The sequence below is a fragment of the Vitis riparia genome, chromosome 12 (genome assembly GCF_004353265.1).
Source record: "Vitis riparia cultivar Riparia Gloire de Montpellier isolate 1030 chromosome 12, EGFV_Vit.rip_1.0, whole genome shotgun sequence".
NCBI lineage: Eukaryota > Viridiplantae > Streptophyta > Magnoliopsida > Vitales > Vitaceae > Vitis > Vitis riparia.
In genome coordinates this window covers 6853425-6877433 of record NC_048442.1, presented here as the reverse complement: position 1 = coordinate 6877433, position 24009 = coordinate 6853425, and the positions used below count along the sequence as shown (strand labels likewise).

The window sequence follows — 24009 nt, the reverse complement described above, 5'->3', positions numbered from 1 at the left end:
ATTTTGTGATTAAAAGAGAGTATTTTGTGGTAGAAGATTTTTTTCCAGAAAAAATTATTTGTTGTGAGTTTGTTGCTATAAGTCGGAGAGCAATTATTTTTAACCATAAAATTTATTGGTATAGCAAAAATAAATAATTTTTTCACAAAATAAAATTTGTGACAACATGTTATTTTAACCACAAAATAAAATGTGGCAACAATCATTTTTGTTTTTGCTATAAAACAAGTTATACCAATATGTCATTTTTTTACATGAAAATAATCATGGTAAAAGATCACTTTTTTGTCATAAAAAAAAGAAAAAAATTACGGTGAAAGATCACCTTTTCACCATGAAAGAAAATTTATGGTGAAATATGTTTTATAAGCTTTCAAATGCATAATGAGATTAAATATAAAAAATAAAATTGTAAAAAAACCAATACAACTTTAAATCCAATACAACTTTATAAGCTTCCCATGGCCATTTCTGAAATTTAAATCTTTCCAAAGTTAGAATTCCGAGATCTTCATCCACAAGCATGGCCTAAACAAGAACATCAGAGGGGTAGTCTTGTGGGTGCCTCCTGATGGTTTCTCTAAGCTGCCGTTCTTGCTTGAAGAGGATTGATAGTGGAACATCATAAACATCAGTGAACAAGTCTGCAAGTCATTTGATCTTTGGAGAACTTCAAAAATGACCACTACCTATCATGTGTCTCCAAGGCATGATCAGAAGCGTTTCTGCTGGGCTTTTCACTTGGAAGATCAGAGACTCAGCCGAGTCCAAGACAAGCAGCTGCAAAGGAAACAAAGCTACTACTGTAAATTTCCAAGAACTCCTGATAAAGCACACAGATTTATTTGTGAAATGATCCTGAGAATTCTTTGACTGGTAAGGCAGAGATATTAATTCACAACCTTCTAGTTCATGTCGTAGAAACATAAGAGGAAGAAAAAGGTTAAGAAACTTGAATTTAACGAATGTTATTTATCAAATTTGTTTCACCCTTCTGCAAATATTGTCCTGCTGGTGGAATTGGCTAGCAAGGCCACCAGATGAGGTATGAAATAAAATGCAGATTGCAGATGACGTTGGGATAAAACAAATTTCAGTGGATTTTAAGCTCTCAGCTTGACATGGTTATGAGCAGGGTGGGAGATTAGTGGAGATGAGGCTTGTTGAAAACCACCCAAGCTACCAACTTCTGAAAGTACATATTAGGAAAAATCTTCCTTTTTCCATAAAAATTTATTGGTGTCTAAATTTTCAGACATGAGCTGAATCAAGCAATCAAGAAAAAAGGGGATGATCGAAAGAGAAAAAAATGTAGTACCTTTTCAGACTTGGGGATTAGCTTCATCTCTTTTTAGACTTGGGGATTAGCTTACCGAGAGTAGCAAGTTGTGAGTTGATTCTGTCCCTACGCCACTTCTCTGCCTGGCTGTGGTTAAATATAAACAACACAGCTAAATTTTACTTTAGATTTGTGCCCATGTGTGCAGAGTTTTCATCAAATATGCCTTCATCCCAATGACCAAACACCTGTATCTTTGACTGGTGCCTGAAAAGAGGAAAAAAAAAAAACGATTAAAATGTTAATTAGGATGATTGAGGTTAACCACTAATTGTTTCTTCAAAGTTTGGTCATGCTTACTGGTGTTTTCATGGAAGGGAAGATATTCCTAAACTGCAATGTCTCATCCCCTGCTCCAATCACTGTTGTCTGCAAAAGAAATTTTCACTTTTTCCAAGTTTTTCTTATAGAGAGCATTATGTGCATATGCAATTGTAAGTTATGCCTGGGAACTCACTTATAGAATTCACTTATGCATCTGTAAATAGGTATATATGGTTATAAACTATAGTAGAATGCTCCAACTATGGAGGAGATAGCACTGTACCTGACCATCTGATGACATGGCAAGATAGAGTACTCGCAAACTGTGACCAGTTAGATTTGCAACCCCACAAAAGTTGAAAACACACCTGGCTTCCTATGTCAAAATGGTTTAATTCCCATTTGTAGTACTCCAGAAGCGGATATACAGATTGGCAGTCCCACCTCCAAATGCAAGGAGGCCGCTCTGGTGAGGTGACCAAGCTATGGCCTTCACAGCAGCTGTGTGCTCTGTCAACTTCAATACTGGTTGCTAAGAATGCTGGTTCCGCAACAATACACTCTCATTGAGTACTTCACTAAAGTTGGATTGCAAAAATGAAGTGGGAAAAGTACTGGTGGGATGGATACCTGATTATCATTACCACTTGATGCAAGTTCTCTCTCATTATGGGACCATTTCAGCCCACACACCAGAGGATTTAAAATCAAGGATTAAGATTGGTTGTCATTTAGTCATCAAAAGAAGATGAATCCAAGGTTCTCTTGAGTTCTAATGAACTTACTTCAGATTAGTCCTTCATACTGGTGACCATGCTCATCTCATATGAGACTACAACAATGATTACCTCTGTCTCTGCTAGATTCGCTTTAGGGTTGGATTTATCAGTTTTCTTCCTATGGCAACATTGGGTTACATGATGGCCAAGTTTGCCATAGACAAAATAGTTACCCCTCTTTTTTATTGTCGGGTTATGGACCTTGTTTGTTGAATTGGGCTTGGTCCTTGAGTTTTGCTTTCTGGACTTATTGTTTTTGGGTTTAGGTTTATCTTCTATCACATTAGCCTTGGAAGACAGTTCTTTGGCCTTTTCAACCTTGTCCCTATTTTTGTTATGTTCCTCAATCCTAATATAGATTATGACATCTTCAAGGGACATTTGTTTTCTTTTGTATTTGACATTATTTTTATAGTCTTTCTAGGAATTTGGAAAAGTCTTAATCAAGTATCTAGCCACAAAAGGTTCAGGCAATTTAAGGTCTTCATTAGCAAGGTCATTTATAAGCAAGTGGTAGTCATGGATTTGAGATGAAACATCTTTATCCTTGGTCATTTGGAATTTTTCTAAAATTCCTTATAACGTATTTTTAGGTTCCAAAATGTGATTATTTTTCATGGCATCCCAAATATCTTTAGCCACTTTATAACGACAGTAGACATCAAAAAGTTCATTAGAGAGTGCATTATGAATGGACACATCTAACTTGCTTATTTCCAGTTTCCTAGGTAGGAAAATTTTTAGACCTATGTTTAGGTTTTGGGTCAATCAAAATATGTCTCAAATTCACTACGTCAATAGCATAAAAGACCCTTTCCTACCATCTCTTAAAGAATATTCCATTAAATGAATCAATCTTAGAGGTATCACGATGGGTGTGAACTAGGAAGGTCTCCATTCTTTTTAAAAAACGGTATACTTTAAGATTGTTGGTAAAAAAAATTAGGTCTCAAAGAATGGGATAAGAAAGTTGACTAAGCCCAAAACAAACAAATAGAAATAGGAAAGTGAGAGAGGACACTTATTAGATAAAGCTGAAGCGTGATAATCATTGTCCTTAAAGTAGATTTGCCCTCTTTGGGTATCAAAACACGGTGCAAAGGGAACCAACAACCTCCCTCCAAGATTCAACAACCAAAAAACCTTGCTTTTAGTGCATACCTTTAGCAAGGAGTAGTACAACTCGAACTGATATTCCTCTAGACGAAAGGATGAAAAGAATGTTTGTTTTATTTTTTTAATAAAACCAGTAGTGTTCAGGTAGCGTGTCTTTATTAAGAAAACTGCATCGAGAAATTGAGGCTACAATGGTAGAATGAGAGAGAAATAAGCAGTGGTTGAATGCGAGAGCAATCAGGAGAGAGATGTAGTGGCATATAGGTGTGTAACACTGAAGAGGACACTCTAGGCAGTCTCTCTAAGTGAATAGTCAAGGGCCTTAAAGGCCAAAACAGTTATAAGCCTTAAAGAGTAGAACGATTATAAGCCATAAAGGCCAAATGACTCCAGAATTAAAACCCAAATAAAAATCTATTTACACCAGATAACAAACTCATAATGGAAGAGAATTAAAGGTCATTGGACTTGATTTGAAAACCAAAATTGAGGGAATTAAACCCTCGTATGATGCGTGTGTAGACACATCGTGCATTAAGGGTTTTTTTTACCTGAGCCACCCGAATTCCCTTTCGAATGGGCTTGGACCCTGTAAGCACATGAGGCCCTCTTTGGCCTCTCCATGAGCTCATGAAGCTAAGAGAGGTGGGTTAATATAAATACTCACTAAAAGTGCTCATCACTTTCCAATGTGGGATTTCTTTTTTCACTTTAAACACTCACACGTACAAGCACTCTACCAACACAAGGTAGTGTGTAAGTAAAAGTATGAATGAGGATGCAAGAATTATTACATTACATAGTAGTGAAATATAAATAGAATGTTATCCAATGTGAAGGGTAATTGTTGCTTTTTGGCATCTAGCCAAAAAGCAAATTCTAGATGGATGAAAAAACTTAATAAAGAGGCATCATTTCTATATAAAATCAATAATACAAGCTAACAAGAGAATTCAAATTAACTGCTTCAAGATAACAACACATTAATTTCTCAAACATCAAAATAAGAAACAAAACAAATACTCTGAAGGTCAAATCAATAATTACAATTAATATTCTTCATGGGAATCTCACTCCACAAAAAAACTTAATCCAAGATTGGTGCTATTTTCTTATTTTCAAAGAAACAACTATCTTCTTCCTTTAATATAAGATCCACAAGTGGCTCCATGTTATTTCTTCCTTGTCACATACTTGGGACTAAAAAGCTCACTCTCTCACTACAACAAATATGAGACTTTGCCACAAATTAATTTGTGATTAAAGGAATGTAGTTTGTGGTAGAAGAAATTTTTTCACAAAAAAATTATTTGTAGTGATTTTGTTGCTATAAGCCCATGGGCAATTATTTTTAATCATAAAATTTAATTTTATAGCAAAAATAAATAATTTTTCAACAAAACAACATTTGTGGCAACTTGTTATTTTTAACCATAAAATAAAATTTGTGGAAACATATCATTTTTTTTTTTTGCCATAAAATAAGTTTATACCAATATGTTGGTTTTTTTTAATGAAAATAATCATGGTAAAGGGTCACTTTTTTGTCATAAAAAAATAAAATAAAATAAAATAATATTATGGTGAAAGATCACCCTTTCACCATGAAATAAAATTTCTGATAAAATATGTCAAATGCATAATGAGGTTAAATACCAAAAAAAAAAATTGTAAAAAAAGCAATACAACTTTATAAGCTTCCCATGAACATTTCTGAAATTTAAATCTTTCCGAAGTTAGAATTCCTAGATTTTCATCCACAATCTGGCCTAAATAGGAACATCAGAGGGGTAGTCTTGTGGGTATCTCCTGATGGTTTCTCTATGCTGCTGTTCTTGCTCGAAGAGTATTGATAGTGGAACATTATAAACATCAGTGAACTAGTCTACAAGTTATTTGATCTTCGGAGAACTTCAAAAATGGCCACTACCTACCATGTGTCTCCAAGGCATGATCAGAAGCGTTTCTGCAGGGCTTTTCACTTGGAAGATCAGAGACTCAGCAGAGTCCAGGACAAGCATCTGTAAAGAAAACAAAGCTACTTCTGTAAATTTCCAAAAACTCCTTCTGGTAAAGCTCATAGACTTATTTGTGAAATGATCTGACAATTCTTTGACTAGTAAGGCAGAGATCTTAATTCACAACCTACTAGTTCGTGTCATAGAAACATAAGAGGAAAAAAATGTTAAAAAAACTCGAATTTAATGAATGTTATTTATCAAACGTGTTTCACCCTTCAGCAAATATTGTCCTGCTGGTGGAATTGGCCAGCAAGGCCACCAGATGAGGTATGAAATAAAATGCGGATTGCAGAAGACGTTGGGCTACAACAAATTTTAGTGGATTTTAAGCTCTTAGCTTGACATGTTTATGAGCAGGGTAGGGGATTAGTCGAGATGCGGCTTGTTGAAAACCACCTAAGCTGCCAACAATGATATATACCTCAAATTCTCTCTCAGCATCCTGGCCTCTACCATCTACCTTCTTCACAGCCAAATGGAAGTTATCATCCAACCCCAATGATAATAGCTACAAAAGTGTTTTGTAAGCCTCTCTGCATCTCCTTCCCAATGGCGTTCGTTCTTGGCTTCAGGTCTATCCAAGTGAACCTGAAAAATATTCAGTTGGGTCGTTGAATCCGATTGGATTTCTGGACAGAAAAAAATTCAATTCAATGTTCTTTTTTTTTCTTCATATTTACCAGAATCATCGTGAGAAAGTCTCTTGACTTTTATCTGATTCAGAAGAAGACTACAATATGAGAAATTTCTACAACTTTGGTCATCGTAGTTGAATGAGAAATTTCTGCAGCAGTGGTGACAGAGAGATATAGTGAACTCAAAAAACACTCCTCCTGCAATGACTCATATATATGCATAGCATGAATTTCAAAACCACAAAGAGCTGAAACCTTCGGTTTGGCTTTCCAGAACACCATGGAAAACAAAAGAAAAGAAAATTTTAAACCTCGTATGTCTTTACTTTATTTGGGTTACCAAAAATTGAAAACACACCACAATTAACCCATATAGTACTTTATTTCGAAAAATCTTTCTTTTTCCATAAAAATTTATTTGTGCCTAAATTTTCAAAAATTGAGCTGAATCAAGTAATGGAGAAGAAAAGGGATGATTGAAAGATAAAAAGATGTAGTACCTTTTAGCTTCATATCTTTTTAGACTTAGGCATTAGCTTACTGAGAGTACCAAGCTGCAAGTTGATTCTGTCTCTACGCCACTTCTCTGTCCATATGTGCAGAATTTTCATCAAATATGCCTTTGTCCCAATGACCAAACAACTGTATTTGGATGATGGAAGTTAACCACTAATTGTTTTTTCAAAGTTTCGTCATGCTTACTGGTGTTTTCATGGAAGGGAAGATATTCCTAAACTGCAATGTCTCATCCCCTGCTGCACTCACTATTGTCTGCAAAAGCAGTTTTCACTTTTTCTAAGTTTTTCTTATAGAGAGCATTATGTGAATATGCAATAGTAAGTTATGCCTGGGACTCACTTATGGAATTCACTTATGCATCTGTAAATAGGTAGAGTGCCCGCAAACTATCACCAATTAGAGCTACAACCTATTCAAAAATCATAGGAAAGTTGGATTTAGTTCATTTGTAATGGAAAATAATGCCAGAATTTTCAAGCAATTCACTAATTAATACCATTGTCATTGATGGATGTTTCCAGACCATAATCTGATTTTGGGAATAGCCATGAGTGCTGACTACCTCGTTCACATCTTACTCCATGCCAGATTATATACCTGAAGGTGAAACCATTGAAATTTGATTCAGTATAGTATATTTGGGTGTCCTCAGTTAGTGCACTAAAACTCTATGTCATGCCCCACAAAAGTTGAAAACACACCTGGCTTCCTATGTCAACATGGTTTAATTGATTCCCACTTGTGGTACTCCAGAAGCAGATATACTGATCCGCAGTCCCACCTCCAAATGCAAGGAGGCCACTCTGGTGAGGTGACCAAGCTATGTCTTTCACAGTAGCTGTGTGCCCTGTCAACTTCAAAACTGGTTGCTAAGAATGCTGGTTCCACAACAATACACTCTCATTTAGTACTTCACTAAAGTTGAATTGCAAAAATGAAGTGGGAAAAGTACTGGTGGGATGGATACCTGATTATCATTACCACTTGATGCAAGTTCTCTATCATTATGGGACCATTTCAGTCCACACACCAGAGGATTTAAAAGCAAGGATTAAGATAGGTTGTCATTTAGTCATCAAAGGAAAATGCATCCAAGGTTCTGTTGAGTTCGAATGAACTTACTTCAGATTTGTGCCCTACAAGCTGGCTACCTCAAACCTAAAATGAAAAATGGTGAAGCAGATAAGCATCCCATGCTTACAGAAAACTGGACAAGAATCGAAACATACCATGTGTCAAGAACAGATTGGAAGAAGTATCACACGCAGACATGGCAAGAACATCAATCTGATAAACAATGAGAAAAAACAACTAGAAATTTATCACTACAATTCAAATTGGTGCAGTGTATAGTATTTTTTTTTTTTTACAGAGCCTAGAATTGTTCATTCTATTGCAGTCACCATCACATTTATGCAGCTCTTTGGGAAACTTTCTCCTATATGTATATGTATTTTCAACCATGGTATTATTGTGTGTCGGGCGTGGAGTTGTGTTTGGGTCTAAGGGCAGTGAAACCCTGTATTAGACGTCGCTTTTTGCTAAATGGAATAAAACAGAGGAGGGTGTTTCTAAAACTTATTCACAACCTGATTACTATATCTTTATACCCGAACAACCAAGGACAATCCTAAGTTTTCTCAGATTGATCTCTAGTGAGGCCATTCATTTTAGTGTCTTGGCTCGTCCATTTTCATTTATTTTGTGTGATGATAAAGACAGTACTGCACAAGAAAACAAGAGGGCTTCAACTAGAATCACCAACTGGTCTCTAAGTAGTACCCAAATCACATTCATCATTGTGAATTTCTTGTTCAAACATCAAAACAGAATTGTCCACAAACACATACACAATAACTAATCTTCAAAATTGAATTGAAGAAGCCAAACAGACAGTAAAAGAAAATACCTCCGCATAGTGGCAGGGTTTGTTGCTGCGACTGAAGAGGGAGATCATTGGATTCATCGCCATAGCAAGAAGGACGACGAGGAGAGCACTGACATTAGGCAAAGGGCATTCACTAGTATGATATATTTTGTTATCTGATTATTATTTGACACAAATATATGATGTGGCTAAATATCATATTTTGTTAGGAATAGAAGCTTCATCTTTAAAAGAAATCCGATTTGTCATAAAAATAAAATTTGTTACAAAAATCTTCTTTTTTCCATAAAAATTTGTTTATGCCTAAAATTATGGTAGCAAAATGTGAAATTTATTGTAGTGCCTTAAGAAGAATTCCTGAAAAGAGTTCAAGTCTTCAAATCTCACTTGCAACTAAAGACCCGTCTATTGCATGGGCAGGCAATGGCAAATCTTCCTCCTGGGACTGCTCCAAAAGATCTAAAATGGTAATCAACACAATTTAATAGTTAAACCATTCAACTTTAAATATTTGTACTTGTTAAAATTTATGCATGGAGAGTGGTGGTATGAGTTGATCCAATTAATTCACAATTCCTCAAGGCAAAGCCGATATGAAAAAATAGTTAGTGTATGATTAGAGGCTGTCATGATAATAGAAGGTATTGCTGAAGAAGTTGATGCAAGTATATCAAGTTTGGAAAATATAGGCCTTTTGGAACAATAGTGTTCCAAGGAGAATTCTATACTGACATGTTTTCAGTTGTTGCAAGGAAACTTTGTTTCTTCTTAGAAGTTCTCCGAGCTGCTCCTGTTTTGAAAAAGAAACAAAGGTTTATTTAATATTGAAGAAAGCAAAATCACAACATAATGCAGAGTGTTAAGTTTTGATAAGACCCATTAATAAATGTTGAGAGGTCTTGAGAGGTAGGTTCAATTTTCTATTTACTTGAATTAAATTTAGTGCATGTGAAAATAGAAACACCCACTCCGTCACTCTACAAGAAGAAACAAAAATAAAAATGACATACCCATTGCTTTTTGGAAAAAATAAGACATTGTTGCAGGTATCTGTTCCCAAATAACCTGCAAACCAATGCATATATGATTAAAATAATTGCAATTTGGGGGTTAAAAAGTTAAGGCCTTGTTTGATAACTATTTTTGGAAGTTGTTGCTCATCAAAACAACCAAACAAAAATATATGTTCAATAACGGGAAAACAATTATTTTCTTTTAAAAACAGAAAATGCTGTATTTTTAATTGTTTTTTACTTTTTTTTTAAGGGTTATTTTTTAAAAATAATTGTACAAATATGGAGATGATTAAAAATAAAACATTCTATATAAAATTTTATTTTTAAAATATATTTGAAAATATAGAAAACATATTAAGAATATTTAGGTTCCCAAATAATTTTTTGTTCTACAAAACATTAGAGAATAGTTTTAAGAAAACATGTTTGTCAACAAAAAATTGTTTTTAGAATAGAAAATAGGGTATTTTCAAAAAAATATCTTTTAGTTGTTTTCTATTGTTTTTACTTATTTTTTCATACTGCTTTAAAAATAATTATACAAACATTTAAAATGATTAAAAATAAAACACTAAATATAAATATTATTTTTAAAATATATTTAAAAATATTAAAAACAAGTTTAAAACATTTTAAGTTTCCAAAGATACTTTTGTTCTACAAAATATCAGAGAATAGTTTTCAAAAATTGTTCTCAAAAGCTATTTTTTATAATTGTTTTAAAAAATAGTTACCAAATATGTCTTAAATCTTTATTTTCTAGCATTGTAAATACACCAGCAGGTAAAAAATATACCCTTCTAGACTTGAGTAAAAAATCTTAAATTGAAGGCAGAAGCATATTGAACAATTCTTGAAGGGAGTTGAAATGGTTGGACAGTTGCCAAAAGCCTCCGACAATGTTGAGAAACTCAAGGCTAAAAGCTTGGGATATATGAACCTGACCAATAACCAGAGGGAGCACAAAGTCAAGAAAGGTTTTACGTGATGGAAAATGTTAATGTACCGAGTAATTTGGATGCCATATACACGTAGTACATAAAATGCATTAAAGTAAATCTTACAATTCGTTGATGTGAGAATTGAACAGCCACATCTGTAGCATTTTGCAAATCAAATTGATAGCCTGCTATGAATATCAATAAATCAGCCCATGGAAAGAAGTTGAGGCTCATAGATTTCAAGAAGACAAGTCTCTTATTATACCTGGAGAGCTACTTCGAGTCTTTCAGAAAGTGTCGATGCCCATATGTTAAACCTTAGAAATTTAAAAATAAATAAATAAATATCAGAAATTTTGAAGCACAGATTTGTCTACTCAATGAATTGTGGGTACATCAATATTGTTGGAAGAAAATTATTTTGAGCATACAACATGTACCTGATTTACGATGATTTTAAATCAGATTATCAAGATCTGATCAGGAGTCTAATTAGCCACACGTCAGAATTGATCCCTTCATCTGCACATTACCAAAAATGCGATTTCCAGACACAGTCTCTACTCTTGGAACTGACAACAAAAGATATTCCTATTGCTTATCAGAAAAACCTGCTATGATATTTTAGTAGACCAAGAAATCATACACATAGAGCTGCTTGGTGCACCAGCTTCAGGAAACATGTACAAAGCCTGAAAGAAAACAAAATTGGGTATTTAAGCTCAACTTCCTTCTTTCTTTTTTTCTTTTTTTCCAAAAAAAATTATTTATTGGACAGAATAAATACCTTCATTGCAAAAGTTGGTCATCAATCAAAATGTGTGGAATGTGAGCTATATGGTGCCAATCTTCACCTGTCCCAAAGTTGCACCGTTCTTTCAGCAACGGACAGTTTTCGATTGTTAGAAAAGAGAGGGACGTGGGCAGCCCCTCTTCTGTCAAGGATTGGAGCTTCGGGCAATTTCTGACATCCAAGTTTTGCAGAGAGGTGAGCAATTGAAGCCCCTTACTGTCCAGAGACCTGAGATTTGGAAGATGTGAGATTTCGAGAGAGGTAAGGGTGGAGGGCAGCAGGCATTCCTTTGGAAATAGCTCCAAGTCTTCACATTCACTTAAAATGCTGAAATGTCTAAGAGACGTCAGACCTTGCAGACCCAACTCCATCTGGGATCTGAATTTTTCAGAGTCTATAATTGAAAGTGAAGTTAGGTTGGAGGGAAGACCCTGTATTGGGAATATCAATTCAGGACAACCTTCCAATGCTAATGACTGAAAGCATGGAGCTTTGTGCAACAGCGACTTGAGATTCTTGCAATGGCCGATGAAAGATCGTGAGAAATTGAGCGCTGGCAATTCAATAGACACAAGATTTGGGCACTCAATGACGGACAAGTAATCAAAAGATGTAGGATCCCCCTCTGAAATTGAAAAGGAGAGGGATTCAAGGCCTTTGAGCCTGAGGATCCGAAGACGAGTCAACCTTGGGAATAGGCTGAGCGGGAAGCAGAGAGAATTGCAAGTACTATCGAGGATGTCCAACCTTTCAAGTAAAGAGAAGTGACATTTGAAGAACTCAGGTAGGAGCAACTCTAGGTTCTTCGATTCATAGATACGCAATGATTTCAATGTAATGGGCAAACAAACTCTGCGCAAGGTTCTGGAAAAAGAACATTTTGTGATTGTCAAATCTTGAAGACAAGTATTGCTTTGCAATATTTCCTCCTCCAGTAGGGACTCCAAAGAGTCGGCTTTTTCAATCGAGAGCTTCTGCAGTACTGGTGGCAGTTCCGTCCACTGTGAGATGTCAGAAGTAATCAAACTCTCAAGACAAATGAAATCACTAGCTGGGCTCATCAAAGACACACGGCCTTTATTCCTCGTCGTTAATTCCCGGATGGCTGGAACCCTTGGAAGTGGAGCCACAAGCCGCTTACATTCTTTAATCTCTAGTTTCGTCAACAATGGCAGATGGTTTGGCAAGTCCCCTTTTAGCTTGGGACAATACTGTATATAAAGCTCCTTGAGACGAGGGAATTCTACACCCTGGCCTCCCAAACACAACCATTTCTCCCATTTTGGCATATAATCAAATGATAGAGCTTTTAGGGAAACAAAGGAAGGCTTAGTTGAGGAAGAATCAGTCCCATAAAACTCAGCACCGACCGTTTCTACTTCCTGCGCCCCATTGATATATAAATGTTTAAGAGAGGGTAGTTGTCCAAGCGGTGGGAAGGCTGACACATTCTTACAACGCCAGAGACGCAGGGACACCATATTGATCAGGATTGCAGGACCTTCCAACCAATCTGGAAATCTTAAACCACCATACCCGTGAATCGTGAGTCTCTTCAAATTTGAATGAGGTTGTAAGTTGTTCAGCACTATGTCTGCTCCATTTTGTTCAACACCATATCCGTCATTCCACTCCAACTGCAAATCATCCAGGTACCGCTTGCCTACCAAATTAGCCTCTGAGGCATCCCCACCATCGACCGCATTCTGTAGCTCTTCAATGCTAAGAATGCCACAAATGTGGGAAAGCTCCCTCAACTCTCCAACCCTTGTCCCACTCTTCTTGCCCACTCTATAATTAGTCAATTTTTGTAAACTTTTTAATTGACCCATTTGACTTGGCATCTCTTTCACTTGGCTATGCCTAATATCAAGATGGCGCAACCTAATCAATTTGCTCATCATTACAGGCAATTCAACAAGACAACGACAAAAAGATAATATTAATGTTTGTAAATTATACAAACTACAAATTGAATCCGGTAACCTTTTGATGAATGTGTAGGAAAGGTCCAAATAGCGCAAGTGTTTCAAATTTCCAATCGTATCAGGCAAATCAATTATCCGATAGTAAGACAATGACAACACTCGCAAATATTGAATTTTCGATAATAAATCATTTGGAACTCTATTACTTAATCGAAACCCTGGTAAAACACTATAATTGTATGGGTGCACATTCTTTAAAGTCTTATCCATCAAGTGATACCTAGGCGAATAGTCTAGGTTCAAGGGTAAGAAGGTCCGAAGGCCATTGATGTTAGTAAGGGTATTGAATCTGTCAAAGAGATCATATCGACTTCTAAAATATGATAAGTGGCGAAACTTTTCAGAAATTTCATTCATCTTCCTATCCTTCAACTGAACACAAAATTTTCCGGAAACAAGTCGGGCCAAGTCGTTGATGAGATCATGCATTACAAAATATGATTTGTGGCTACTAGACTTCTGAAAAAATGACCTTGACACTAGGTCATGAAAGTACTCATCCCCCTCCTTTTCCATTGTTTTCTTGCCAACAGATTGTTCTAAAAAACCTTCTGCCATCCATAATAGAATCAAGTTTTCCTTTTCAAATTCATAGTCTTTAGGAAAAATTGAGCAATATGCAAAACACTGCTTTAAATGTGAAGGAAGGAAAGAATAGCTTAACCTTAAGGCAGGGAGAATTTCATCTTTTGGTAAATCCCAAGTTTCACTATTCAATACATTTTCCCATTCTTCTATTCGTAATTCTGAATATAAGGCACCCCCGAGGGTCTTTGCAGCCAAAGGCAATCCTTTACACTTTTTTACAATCTCTTTGCCAATTTCTTCTAGCTTTGGATGCCGACTAGAATCTCCATTTTTAAATGCCTGTTTTGCAAATAGCGACCAGCAGTCCTCAAAGGATAACTGTCCCAAATGATGAATACGGTCTGAATGCATGACTGATGCAACGTTATTACTTCTTGTAGTTACAATAATCTTACTCCTATTTAGGCCAACAACGAATGGAGTTTGTAGCTTATCCCAATCAGTAAAGTTTTCGTTCCAAACATCATCAAGGACAAGTAAGAATTTCTTCCCGCTAAGTCGCTCCTTCAGTTTAAGTTGAAGCAGATTCAAATCATTGTCATCAGAAGCCCCAGAATCGATTGCTTTAACAATTGTTTTCGTTATCGTGACAAGATCAAATTCGTCTGAAACACAAACCCATGCTTTAAGGTCAAAATATATGTCCACTCTCCTGTCATTATAGACCAGCTGAGTAAGTGTGGTCTTTCCAATACCGCCCATACCCACCAGGGCGATCACACTTATCTTATTCTCACTTGCGTTCTGGGACAACAAAAACTTAACTATCTCCTCCCTGTTAACATCCCTACCGTACACCCCAGACTCATCTACCAAGGAAGTCGTCGGCCATCTTTTTGACAGATTTTCTCCAACGCCTTTTTTCAACCCGAGAACATCTTTTTTTAGTGAAAGATATTCTAGTGTGTCAGTGATCTCCTCTACCCTGGACTCGATTCCCTCACCAAAGATGATGTTCCGTACCTGAGTTTGAGAATCATACTCCATCTTGCGTCGTAAAGCTTCCGTGGTGATATCATCCACCAGGTCCTCCGCATCATACACAGCATCTTTCAGCTCATCGACCCAATCTTTGACAGCTGAATTCGTGATTTGCTTGGCCTCGGCGTCATTCAGCACTGCCTGAACTTCCAGCAATTTCAGCTGCAAGTTCCTTAAGAGGGTAGCACTGAGTTCCTGTTCCCGGAGGAAGGTGAGGACGTCGCGAGAAGCCATCCGGTCAAATAGAACTTGGAGAGAAGCCGAGAGAAGTGCTCCTCCTACTACAGCCCCGGCCATGTCTGTTGATTTGCAAGGAAAGTGAACAGTGGATCAGAGAAAAATGAAAGAAAGCAGATGCAAATCAACGAGGAAGAGCCTGGGCCTTAGAAGAAAGAGGTAAGATGAGGACGGTGGCTATCAACTAATGCCAAACGTACAGATGAATTCATATGGGTTGCAATTTGGTCCCCGCCTTATAAGTAAATAAGAAAACATTCATCAACCTTTCACATGTTTAATTTCCAGGACCCATAATCTACATGCAGGTCTACATGGTAAACCCAACAGCAGGCTTTTGGAGCAATAATAAAATTATTGATTTTAGGCTTTCTGGATGCTTCAAATGTTGGAAAGGTCTTCCCTTCAATAGTGTATAACATTAAGGGACTTTTGAATAGTTTATGATATTGACAAAATCACCCATCTCAGTTGTAAAATGTTGAAAATAGTCCACTACAAAAAGACAAGATAGAAAGGAGTGTGGACCACCCTCTGAAGAAAAAAATGAATTAATGGGAGACTTATTTGCAATATGCAATGTTCCGGGAAAGAGAAGCTTCTCACTCCCTTCCCAAAAGAGGGAAGAAAAAAACAAAGGGAAAAGTGTGGATTTCCACACTTTTCCTACCATACTAGGCCTAATTTTTTTAAAAAAAATTACTATCAATCCTATATTATATAATGATTTATTAAGATTTTTTTAATAAAAAATTAGATAAATAAAAAAAATCTTGCGAAAGGCATTAGATAAATTAAATTTTATCCAACTCTAGCTATAACATAAAAACTTCTGCCAATGTATATATGCTTGTCATATATATCTTTATATATTTTTTTTTTATAGAAAATCTTACTTAAAGAGGCTAGTTATTTGATATTTGAGCCTTAATATTAGGTTGACAATGCTTTAGAAAAAACTTGGTTGTTATATTGAGACTCAAATGTTATAATTTACTTCATTTTTTTCCTTTTTATTAAAAAGAGTAAAACATAAAAGCAAAAGTAAAAAAGAAAAGGGTGAGCAATATTTTTTTTTCCTTTATTTATATATTTTTAAAACTTAAGTTGAAACTTAAGTTCCACATCACAACTTGTTTTAAAATCATAAAGATATAATTTCAATACATTATTTTGAAGTTGTGACTTGAAGAGACATTTCAAAATATTATCATGAAATTGGGAGTTTAAGACTTTTTTATCTAATTTTTTTCAATATATTTTTTATACAAATTAACTTGTTTCTTTTTCATGTTTTTCTATAATAGCCCGAATTAATTTCCAAGGATAAATAGTAAATTGTAAACATAAAATTAATTAAATAAATTTAATAAAAGTATAAAGATCCTTTCACATTAAAAGTATTATGTATAAATTAGATTTTTAATATCTTCTCTATTGCAAAACCGTTTTACACAAAGATTAAAGAACGGGCAACATAGAGTTAAAATTTTTGGAGGTTTAGGATATAAAGATTAGTCTTCTAAATAAGATTTTAACTCTTAAATTAATATTTTATTTTCGTTAATTAGTTTTGAATAATTTAAAAATTATTTAGAAGATCTCAATCTACATTAAGATTTGTTTATTTAATTTTTTAGATCAAAAAGATTAAAAATTTAAGAACATGGGTTGATTTATTGATAGAGATAGGAAATTCGAAATATTCATTGAGTACATGCAAACAAAATAAGTCTTAAATCTTGAACATAAAATAAAAAATAAAAGCAAAAAACAAAAAAACTATTATTGTTGGTGGGCTTAGGGCATTGAAAAGAAAAAAATAAAAAGAAAAGGATTTGTGACCATGTGATGACATGAAAGAAAGAAAGAAAAAAAACAAGATTTTGTGGTTGTGCATGGAATTTAGGTATTAAAAAAAACAACAAAAATTTTACTTTTGGTGCCTTGAAGAGAGTATACGATATGATTTTTGGAAGTGTAGGTTGGAAGAAAAAGGAAGAGAAGGAAGATAGATGTGTGTGCATGCGTTGAGTGAAGGAAAAAAAAAGAATAGAAATAAAATAAGAAAGAAGTATGGGAATCAGCCTTGTCGATCCGAGAGAAAGAGGAAAATATATAATATTAATAAAGTGTTAAGAATCGGGTGAAGTACAAGATTAGTTGATGGTATAATAACCTTTCTAAGCATTCAGGTTTTGCATCACTTGTATAGTACATGACTTAGGGGTGAATTAGGAGTTGCACAAAAGATTCAAGTCATGTATACCTTGCAAGTTGATAACTCATTAACAACTATTTCATGGATTTAGGCAATGCCTTTAAGGTTGTGGTGCACTACCTCTTAATTAGAGGGATGATTGTTCTTGGTCATGGAGATGTGGTTCCTATTGTGAGTGTGTTGTGATAGAGCCCTTAAAAGTAAGACATAATGTAACAAAGTTAGACTTGAGTTTCCATTCTTCTATGCATTGTTTGTATTCATATTGATTTGAGTATCCAAGTCTACATCCCTTACATTATACATGACTTTGGTGCATTAGGAGTTACATGAAAAATCCAACTCATAGGTTCCTTACAAGATTGATGAGTAGTTCACGGTTGGTTCGTGGATTTAGGCAATTCATATAAGGTTATAGTGTACTATCTTCTAATTAGAGGGATGAGTTGTTTTGGTCATCAAGATGGGTAGGATGATTGCACTAGTATATATGACACATTGGATAAGACCTACAATTGGTTATCGAGTAGCCATGATTCACTAATTAAGCTATTTTATTGCATAGATTTTCAACCTTGAGAGAATATGGAGCTTATGTTGAAGTCGTTAAGAGGCTTTGAACAATGGGAAAGACCTTAAAGCAGACATATATTCCCTATGGATTGGGTCACTGTTGATGGAAGTTAGTATATATGACATATTAGATAAGACCTACAATTGGTTATCAGGTAGTCATGATTCACTAATTAAGCTATTATACTGCATGGATTTTCAACCTCGAAAGAATATGGAGTCTATGTTGAAGTCATCAAGAGGCTTTGAACAATGAGTAAGACCTTAAGGTGGTCATATATTCCCTACGGATTGGGTCACTATTGATGGAAGCTAGTAACAATAAGTATTCTTAATAAATATACCATGGTATCTCATGAAATTGAGATAGTGTTTTCCCCATTGATGATCCTAAGGACTTCTAGTCATGAAATCTGTGGCATCGTAATAATTCCTTATGTAAAATTTGACATATGCTCTTATGAGTTAGAGTATATTAGTTGATCACATAATCCATAACTCAATGGTTAGAGAAGTAATCTTGAAAGGTTGATGGCATATACCTCATTAGATTATGGGCACCAACTCATCGAGAGTCTACATGTAGTGGATAGTAGGTAATGGACCTAAGTCCTATCTCAATCTAATATCATAGTATATGGGGGTGCAATTGACTCTCTATAGTAGGATGTTAAGTCTACTTCAGAATTAGATTTAAAAATTGGAGGCATAGTATTTAAGGGTTATGTTATTTATTCACATGTGTACATAAGGAAATTTGAGTAAAAAAGTAAGGTTCAAAAAGAGTTTGTGAATGTTATCTTTATACTAAACTAATTGATTAATTGGAGCCTAATAAAGTTAATTAATCAATTAAAACCCAAGTGGGTTGGATTAAATGACCCAAGCCTAAGATTGGCTTAAGTCACTAAAGTCTATAAGGAAGCCTATATAAACCCCCTTGGAGGTTAGGAGTTTAGTAGTCTTCTTTTGTTTTTCAGAATCTAGGGAGAGTAACCCTAGTCTTTATCTCTCTGAGAGGATACCACCAACCTCAAGTTCCTAGATCCAAGAAAAATAGTCATCAGGTGGAAAATCTCTTGGATTTTTAGATCCCCATTAGCTTCTTTACCAATTGCAATTTATCTAGAAACATTCGAATCATAAGTATGTTTTTTTAGCACATAGATCTACAGTTTTATTTGATTCAATGTTTTGAATACTTATGTTGCATAGATTTAGAGATCCCTAAGATAGTTTTACTTTCACCTCAACAATCTAAGGCTTGGAATGGAGCAATCTAGAGATTCCAACAACTAGTATCAAAGCCCTGGATTAGGATTTTGCATGTTAGACCTATTCTAAGGTATGCTAACTTAGTTTTATAGGGTTATCTTACTCATTTCATAGCCTTAAGGATGAATGTATGAGATGTTTCAATTTATTCAATTAAATATGGTTGGACGTGGTGTTTGTCTTCTGATCTATTAGATGGGTTGAAAACTCCAAAAGGAGTATAGGTTTTTTATTTCCTTTGTAAATTTTTTCCCTTTCAATAGATAGGTTGTAAGCTCCATTATAAAAACATCTAAACTTTTATTATTGTAAAATTTTCATTTTTTTTAATCCATTTATGGTGACCCATGAATAAAATATGAGTCTTGGAAGTTTTTTTTTTTTTTTTTAATCTATGGCAACACATTAACTCTCACTTTGACTCAAAATTGGGGTAATCTCCCATGAGTTTCATGAGGCAAGACACATATACTTGAATCCAAGGCTTCACACCATTCACAAATCAAAATTGAAGCAAGGGAGATATGACCAATTGAAGTAAGGCTGCACAAAGTTAAATATTGCTTCGGAATTGAGTTTGGATCAAGTACTTTTTGGTGGTTTAGGCTCGGTTTTGGCATCTTCTTGGGCTCAAATTTTGGCAACAAGCTTCTATGTTTTTTTTTTTTTACATGTTTTGGATATTTAATTCCAAAAAGGAAACTACCAAAATAATTCACCATAGAACCCTTAGTCATGGGACTCATTTCTATTTTAATTTCCATGTTTATGTTTTATTCTTTATATATAATTTTTATATATGGTATATGTGGCATAAAATGGGAATATTTAGTAATCTTAATGAAAAACAAATTTTCTTGAAAATTGGATTAAAAAAGATAATATTTTATATATTTTAGAATTGCGTATATTAATTAAATAAAACTTGGAAAATAAAATCATGAGAGCTAAATTTCATTTCTAAAATTATTTTAAAGGATTTTTAAAATATTTTCTTTAAATTTATTCTAATAAGAATCTTTATAGAATAAAAGGTTTTCCTTTTTGGATAAAATGTTCTTTAGATTTTTATTTTTCAAATTTTTTGAAAATTTCTTATTACAATAATGCCTAATTTGGAGAATTAATAATTTTTTAAAAAATTTTCAAGATAGACAATTTATCATTAAGGTAATTACTAAAATTTTGTATTTTGATCATTTTTAATGAAATAAATCACTATGAAAATGAGATTTCATATTTAATAATATTTATTAAATTGGAAAATCTAGAAATAATTAAAGTAAATGTTCTATTGAATTTTGAATATGAGAGCTAACATTTCTTTCTAAATTTATTCTAAAGGATTTAAAACATTTTTCTTAAAAATATTTTCTGAGAATCATAGAAGAATTAAATCTTTTCTTAATTGAATAAGGTACTCTTAATTTTTCAAAATCTCATTGATTGAAAGTTTCCTTATTACACTAGAGTTTTCAATTTGGAAAATAAATAGTATAAAAAAATTTTAAGAGGTAACTTATTATTAAAGGATATTACCAAAAAGATTTAAAGAAACTTAGTGTCTATTTGGAAATTATTTTGTAAAACAATTTTATGTTCTCCCAAAAAAAAAAAAAAAAAAAAAAACCGACTAGAAAAATTGTTTGGCTATCAAAAACTAATTTTTGTTTTTTATAAGAACATAAAACACGATGTTTTCAAAGAACGTCCTTTAGTTGTTTTTTGTTGTTTTTGCTTTTCTTTTTTTAGGAATGTTTTAAAAAATAATTATGCAAACATTAAGAATGATTAAAAATAAAAATTATTTTTAACACATATTTAAAAATATTAAAAAAAAGTTAAAAACATTTTAGGTTTCCAAACAAACTTTTATTCTACAAAACATTAGAGAACAATTTTCAAAAATTGTTTTTCAGAACTATTTTTGAAAACAAGTACCAAGTATGCCCTTAGTAATTTGATAAAAATAAATTTATTTGAAAATATTTCAAAGATAAAATAGGTTTAAATTTTGAGAGTAGAGATTGTATCAAATTTTATTTTTGGATAAAATACTCTCATAGAAATTTTAAATTTTTTGAAGATTATATTCTCCTATTGAACTAGATTTCCAATTATGAAATAAATATTTTTTGGAAATTTTCATAGAAGATAATATATTCATCAAGGTAATAACTAATGTTAAAAAATTAAAAAAAAATTTAAAAAAAATCTCTTAATTAACTCAAAAGTAGTGTAAGAGAGCAATAGGCAAACCCATAACCTCCAAGATCAAACCCATCTTGATTTAAGCCATAACAACCCTAAAGATGGGTTGGGCCAAGGTATCAAGGCATATGGATTTTCTTAAGTACAAAACTACATATGTATGTAATGGAAACAACATCCCCAACAATGGGATTCTATACTTGATGTCAAGAATCTTAGTTATACAGTTAACTTAGAATATGATAGTGGCATGCTAACATAGGGGCTTTCATGAACTAAGGCCTAAACTAAAAGGTGTGTTGATCTTGCCTAAGGAAAATTTTCAAATTTAAGGCAGGGAGGTCAATCTACGAGGGTCTTTTACCTAGTAATAAGATCATGAACAACCCAACATAGATTTGATACTTATGATGCTAAGATACCTAGCAAAGGATACGTAGTCATAAGAGCACTACATTTGTTCAACTTTTGTTTGCCTTGAATACTCAATAATGAATGCATGCTCATATTCTTTGTTATAGATATCATGTTTACCTATTATTATCACTCTCATTATCACAATCAGTTAATATACCAAACCCCACTAATCTTTTTTACTAAAAAAATAATCTACGTATAGTAACTAATGGTAGAGAAGCTAATTAAGGTGGAGCTAGCTATCCCTTGCAAAAAAACCTAACAAAAAAAAAAGCGGTATATCAAATTCAGTATAAGACAGATCAAAAGACCAAGTGTCTCATAGTTAGATCTTTGGATAATGTGTTGCAACAACAACATGTCTATTATTATGGGTTTTTATAATCTCTTTAGATTGCAAAGGATATTTGGTGATGAGGGTGTGTTAGCTAGACAAGCTACACTTAGAACTATTATGAATACCAAGCCTTGTATGACCTTAAAGACCTTACCAGATGCCTTTAAGATGATTATGGGGATTCTCAAAGATCATAGGGATGTCCATATGAGAGTCAAGGGTTCTTCATGATCTTCTACCAATGAGAAAAAAGAACAACACCAAATAAGGAAAGTTCAAGAAAGATAATAAAAAGCAAGCTCAGGGGTAAACAATTCCTTTGTAGCCTTTTGGGACATTGGAAAAGGAATGCTCGAATTACCTAAGAGAAAAAAAAACACATCATATTTTCATTGTTGAATATGCAATGGTGGATACATTCCACGCCCACAAGTTATAATTCTTTACAGAGTATTTAATAAGTGAGAAGGTTACATGATAGGTATGTACTTACCTTAACTTCAGTTTCAAAGTTAGTTGTGTCGGCTAGTGGGAGATACTACTTCTTGCTCCATTACCATTTTTACTAAGTAATGAAAATAGTCAGATCTCACTAAAAGAAAACAACCTAGTACTAATCAAATATTTGGATTCTAAAGTCTAGGTCATATTAATCTAAACAGGATCTAAAAATTGGTTAAGTTTAGACACTTTGATTCTAGAGGATCTTCCAATTTATAAATCTTGTAAAGGTGGTAAAATGATCAAGAGGCCCTTTATTGCTAAAGGACATTGAAACAAAGCAATGTTTAAAGTTAGTGCATACTGACATGTGTGGACTTTTTAGTATTCATGCATGGGGAGGACAAAGGTACTTCATCACTTTTATTGATGAATGCTCTAACTTTGGATATGTGTACCTAGTACATAGAAAATTTCATGCCTTAGACAAATTTGTTGAATTTAAGATAAAATTGAATAACCTATTGGGTAAACATATCAAGACACTTCAATTAGATTGGAGTGGTGAGTTTGTGTCAAATATGTACGAAATATTCTTTTTAGGTTTGTTTTTACTGGTTGAGGACGATTTATATAGGGATGATGTTTGAACTCATATACATTCGATTTTCTTTTGCCCTTGATACATGTTCTTTTATATGTAACAATATAATGATATGATAAAAGTATTTTCTTAATTTACATTTGTGTTTGAGTTTTATATTTCTTTTTTCTCTTCCCATTTCCAATTTTCTCCCTTTTGTGTCTTTTTATAAGAACAATTTGGGGCAAGCATGAGTTATTATATATATACCATACATTTCTTGTTCTTTGTTTTAAAATAAAAACCTTCAATATAAAAATAGAACAGCTTATACAAAAAAAGTATATCTATACTTAAAAATTACTTTGAAAAATTTTTAAATTTGAGATGGTAAACATTTATAAATATCTCAATTTTTTAAACAGTTTTTAAAACTACTACTTGTTCAATATAAGTTTGTAAGAGTTCTTATATCTCATATAAAAGTTATTATTATTTTATTATTTTAAAAATATAAAATAAGAAATGTATTCAAACATACTAAAAACGAATTTAAACTATGTTTGGTTCCTAAAAAAATTGAGGAAAAATGCCAGGAAAAGAAAATAGGAAGGAAAAGTGAAAGAAAATAAATATATATATAGTTAATACGTTGTTTTTATATGTTACTTTCAACTCATTTCACTTATTTTAACTTTTTGATATAAAGATTAAATAATTTGAAAATTAATGAATTCTCAATGAATTTTAATTATATATATTTTTTTTTTGTATTTTTTAAAGGACAACCAAATGTTAAAAAAAAAATCAGTTTTCTTTAACATTTTTCTTTCTTTACTACTTCCT

The 24009-nt window shown here is 33.4% G+C and overlaps 1 protein-coding gene across 6 annotated transcripts; it reads right to left on the bottom strand.

Annotated features, from left to right (window-relative positions):
• Nucleotides 1-426: 426 nt before the first annotated feature.
• On the bottom strand, nucleotides 427-15285 carry LOC117926195 (putative disease resistance RPP13-like protein 1). Of its 6 annotated transcripts, XM_034845272.1 has the most exons (22): nucleotides 11306-15285; nucleotides 11165-11210; nucleotides 10959-11040; nucleotides 10784-10835; nucleotides 10642-10703; nucleotides 10374-10517; nucleotides 9572-9626; nucleotides 9294-9351; nucleotides 8949-9020; nucleotides 8583-8670; nucleotides 7641-7880; nucleotides 7375-7551; nucleotides 7170-7270; nucleotides 7013-7082; nucleotides 6655-6925; nucleotides 6200-6303; nucleotides 5941-6107; nucleotides 5433-5519; nucleotides 1887-2144; nucleotides 1640-1708; nucleotides 1319-1546; nucleotides 427-780 (listed from the first exon to the last, which is right to left on the bottom strand). In XM_034845272.1, exon 1 carries the CDS (start codon nucleotides 15163-15165, stop codon nucleotides 11308-11310), a length of 3858 nt encoding a protein of 1285 aa, XP_034701163.1. In that variant the 5' UTR covers nucleotides 15166-15285; the 3' UTR covers nucleotides 427-780; nucleotides 1319-1546; nucleotides 1640-1708; nucleotides 1887-2144; nucleotides 5433-5519; nucleotides 5941-6107; nucleotides 6200-6303; nucleotides 6655-6925; nucleotides 7013-7082; nucleotides 7170-7270; nucleotides 7375-7551; nucleotides 7641-7880; nucleotides 8583-8670; nucleotides 8949-9020; nucleotides 9294-9351; nucleotides 9572-9626; nucleotides 10374-10517; nucleotides 10642-10703; nucleotides 10784-10835; nucleotides 10959-11040; nucleotides 11165-11210; nucleotides 11306-11307. The 6 variants fall into 6 exon arrangements, with proteins under 6 accessions (XP_034701163.1, XP_034701166.1, XP_034701167.1 ...); XM_034845275.1 differs by lacking the exons at nucleotides 427-780; nucleotides 1319-1546; nucleotides 1640-1708; nucleotides 1887-2144 and having other exon boundaries at nucleotides 5170-5519; nucleotides 7641-7671; nucleotides 7796-7880; XM_034845276.1 differs by lacking the exons at nucleotides 427-780; nucleotides 1319-1546; nucleotides 1640-1708; nucleotides 1887-2144 and having other exon boundaries at nucleotides 5170-5519; nucleotides 7641-7671; nucleotides 7796-7831.
• Between the last annotated feature and the right edge of the window lie 8724 nt (nucleotides 15286-24009).

What these genes read in the sequence shown, in the direction of transcription:
- LOC117926195 (XM_034845272.1), bottom strand. Translation starts at nt 15,165, where the DNA reads ATGGCCGGGGCTGTAGTAGGAGGAGCACTTCTCTCGGCTTCTCTCCAA.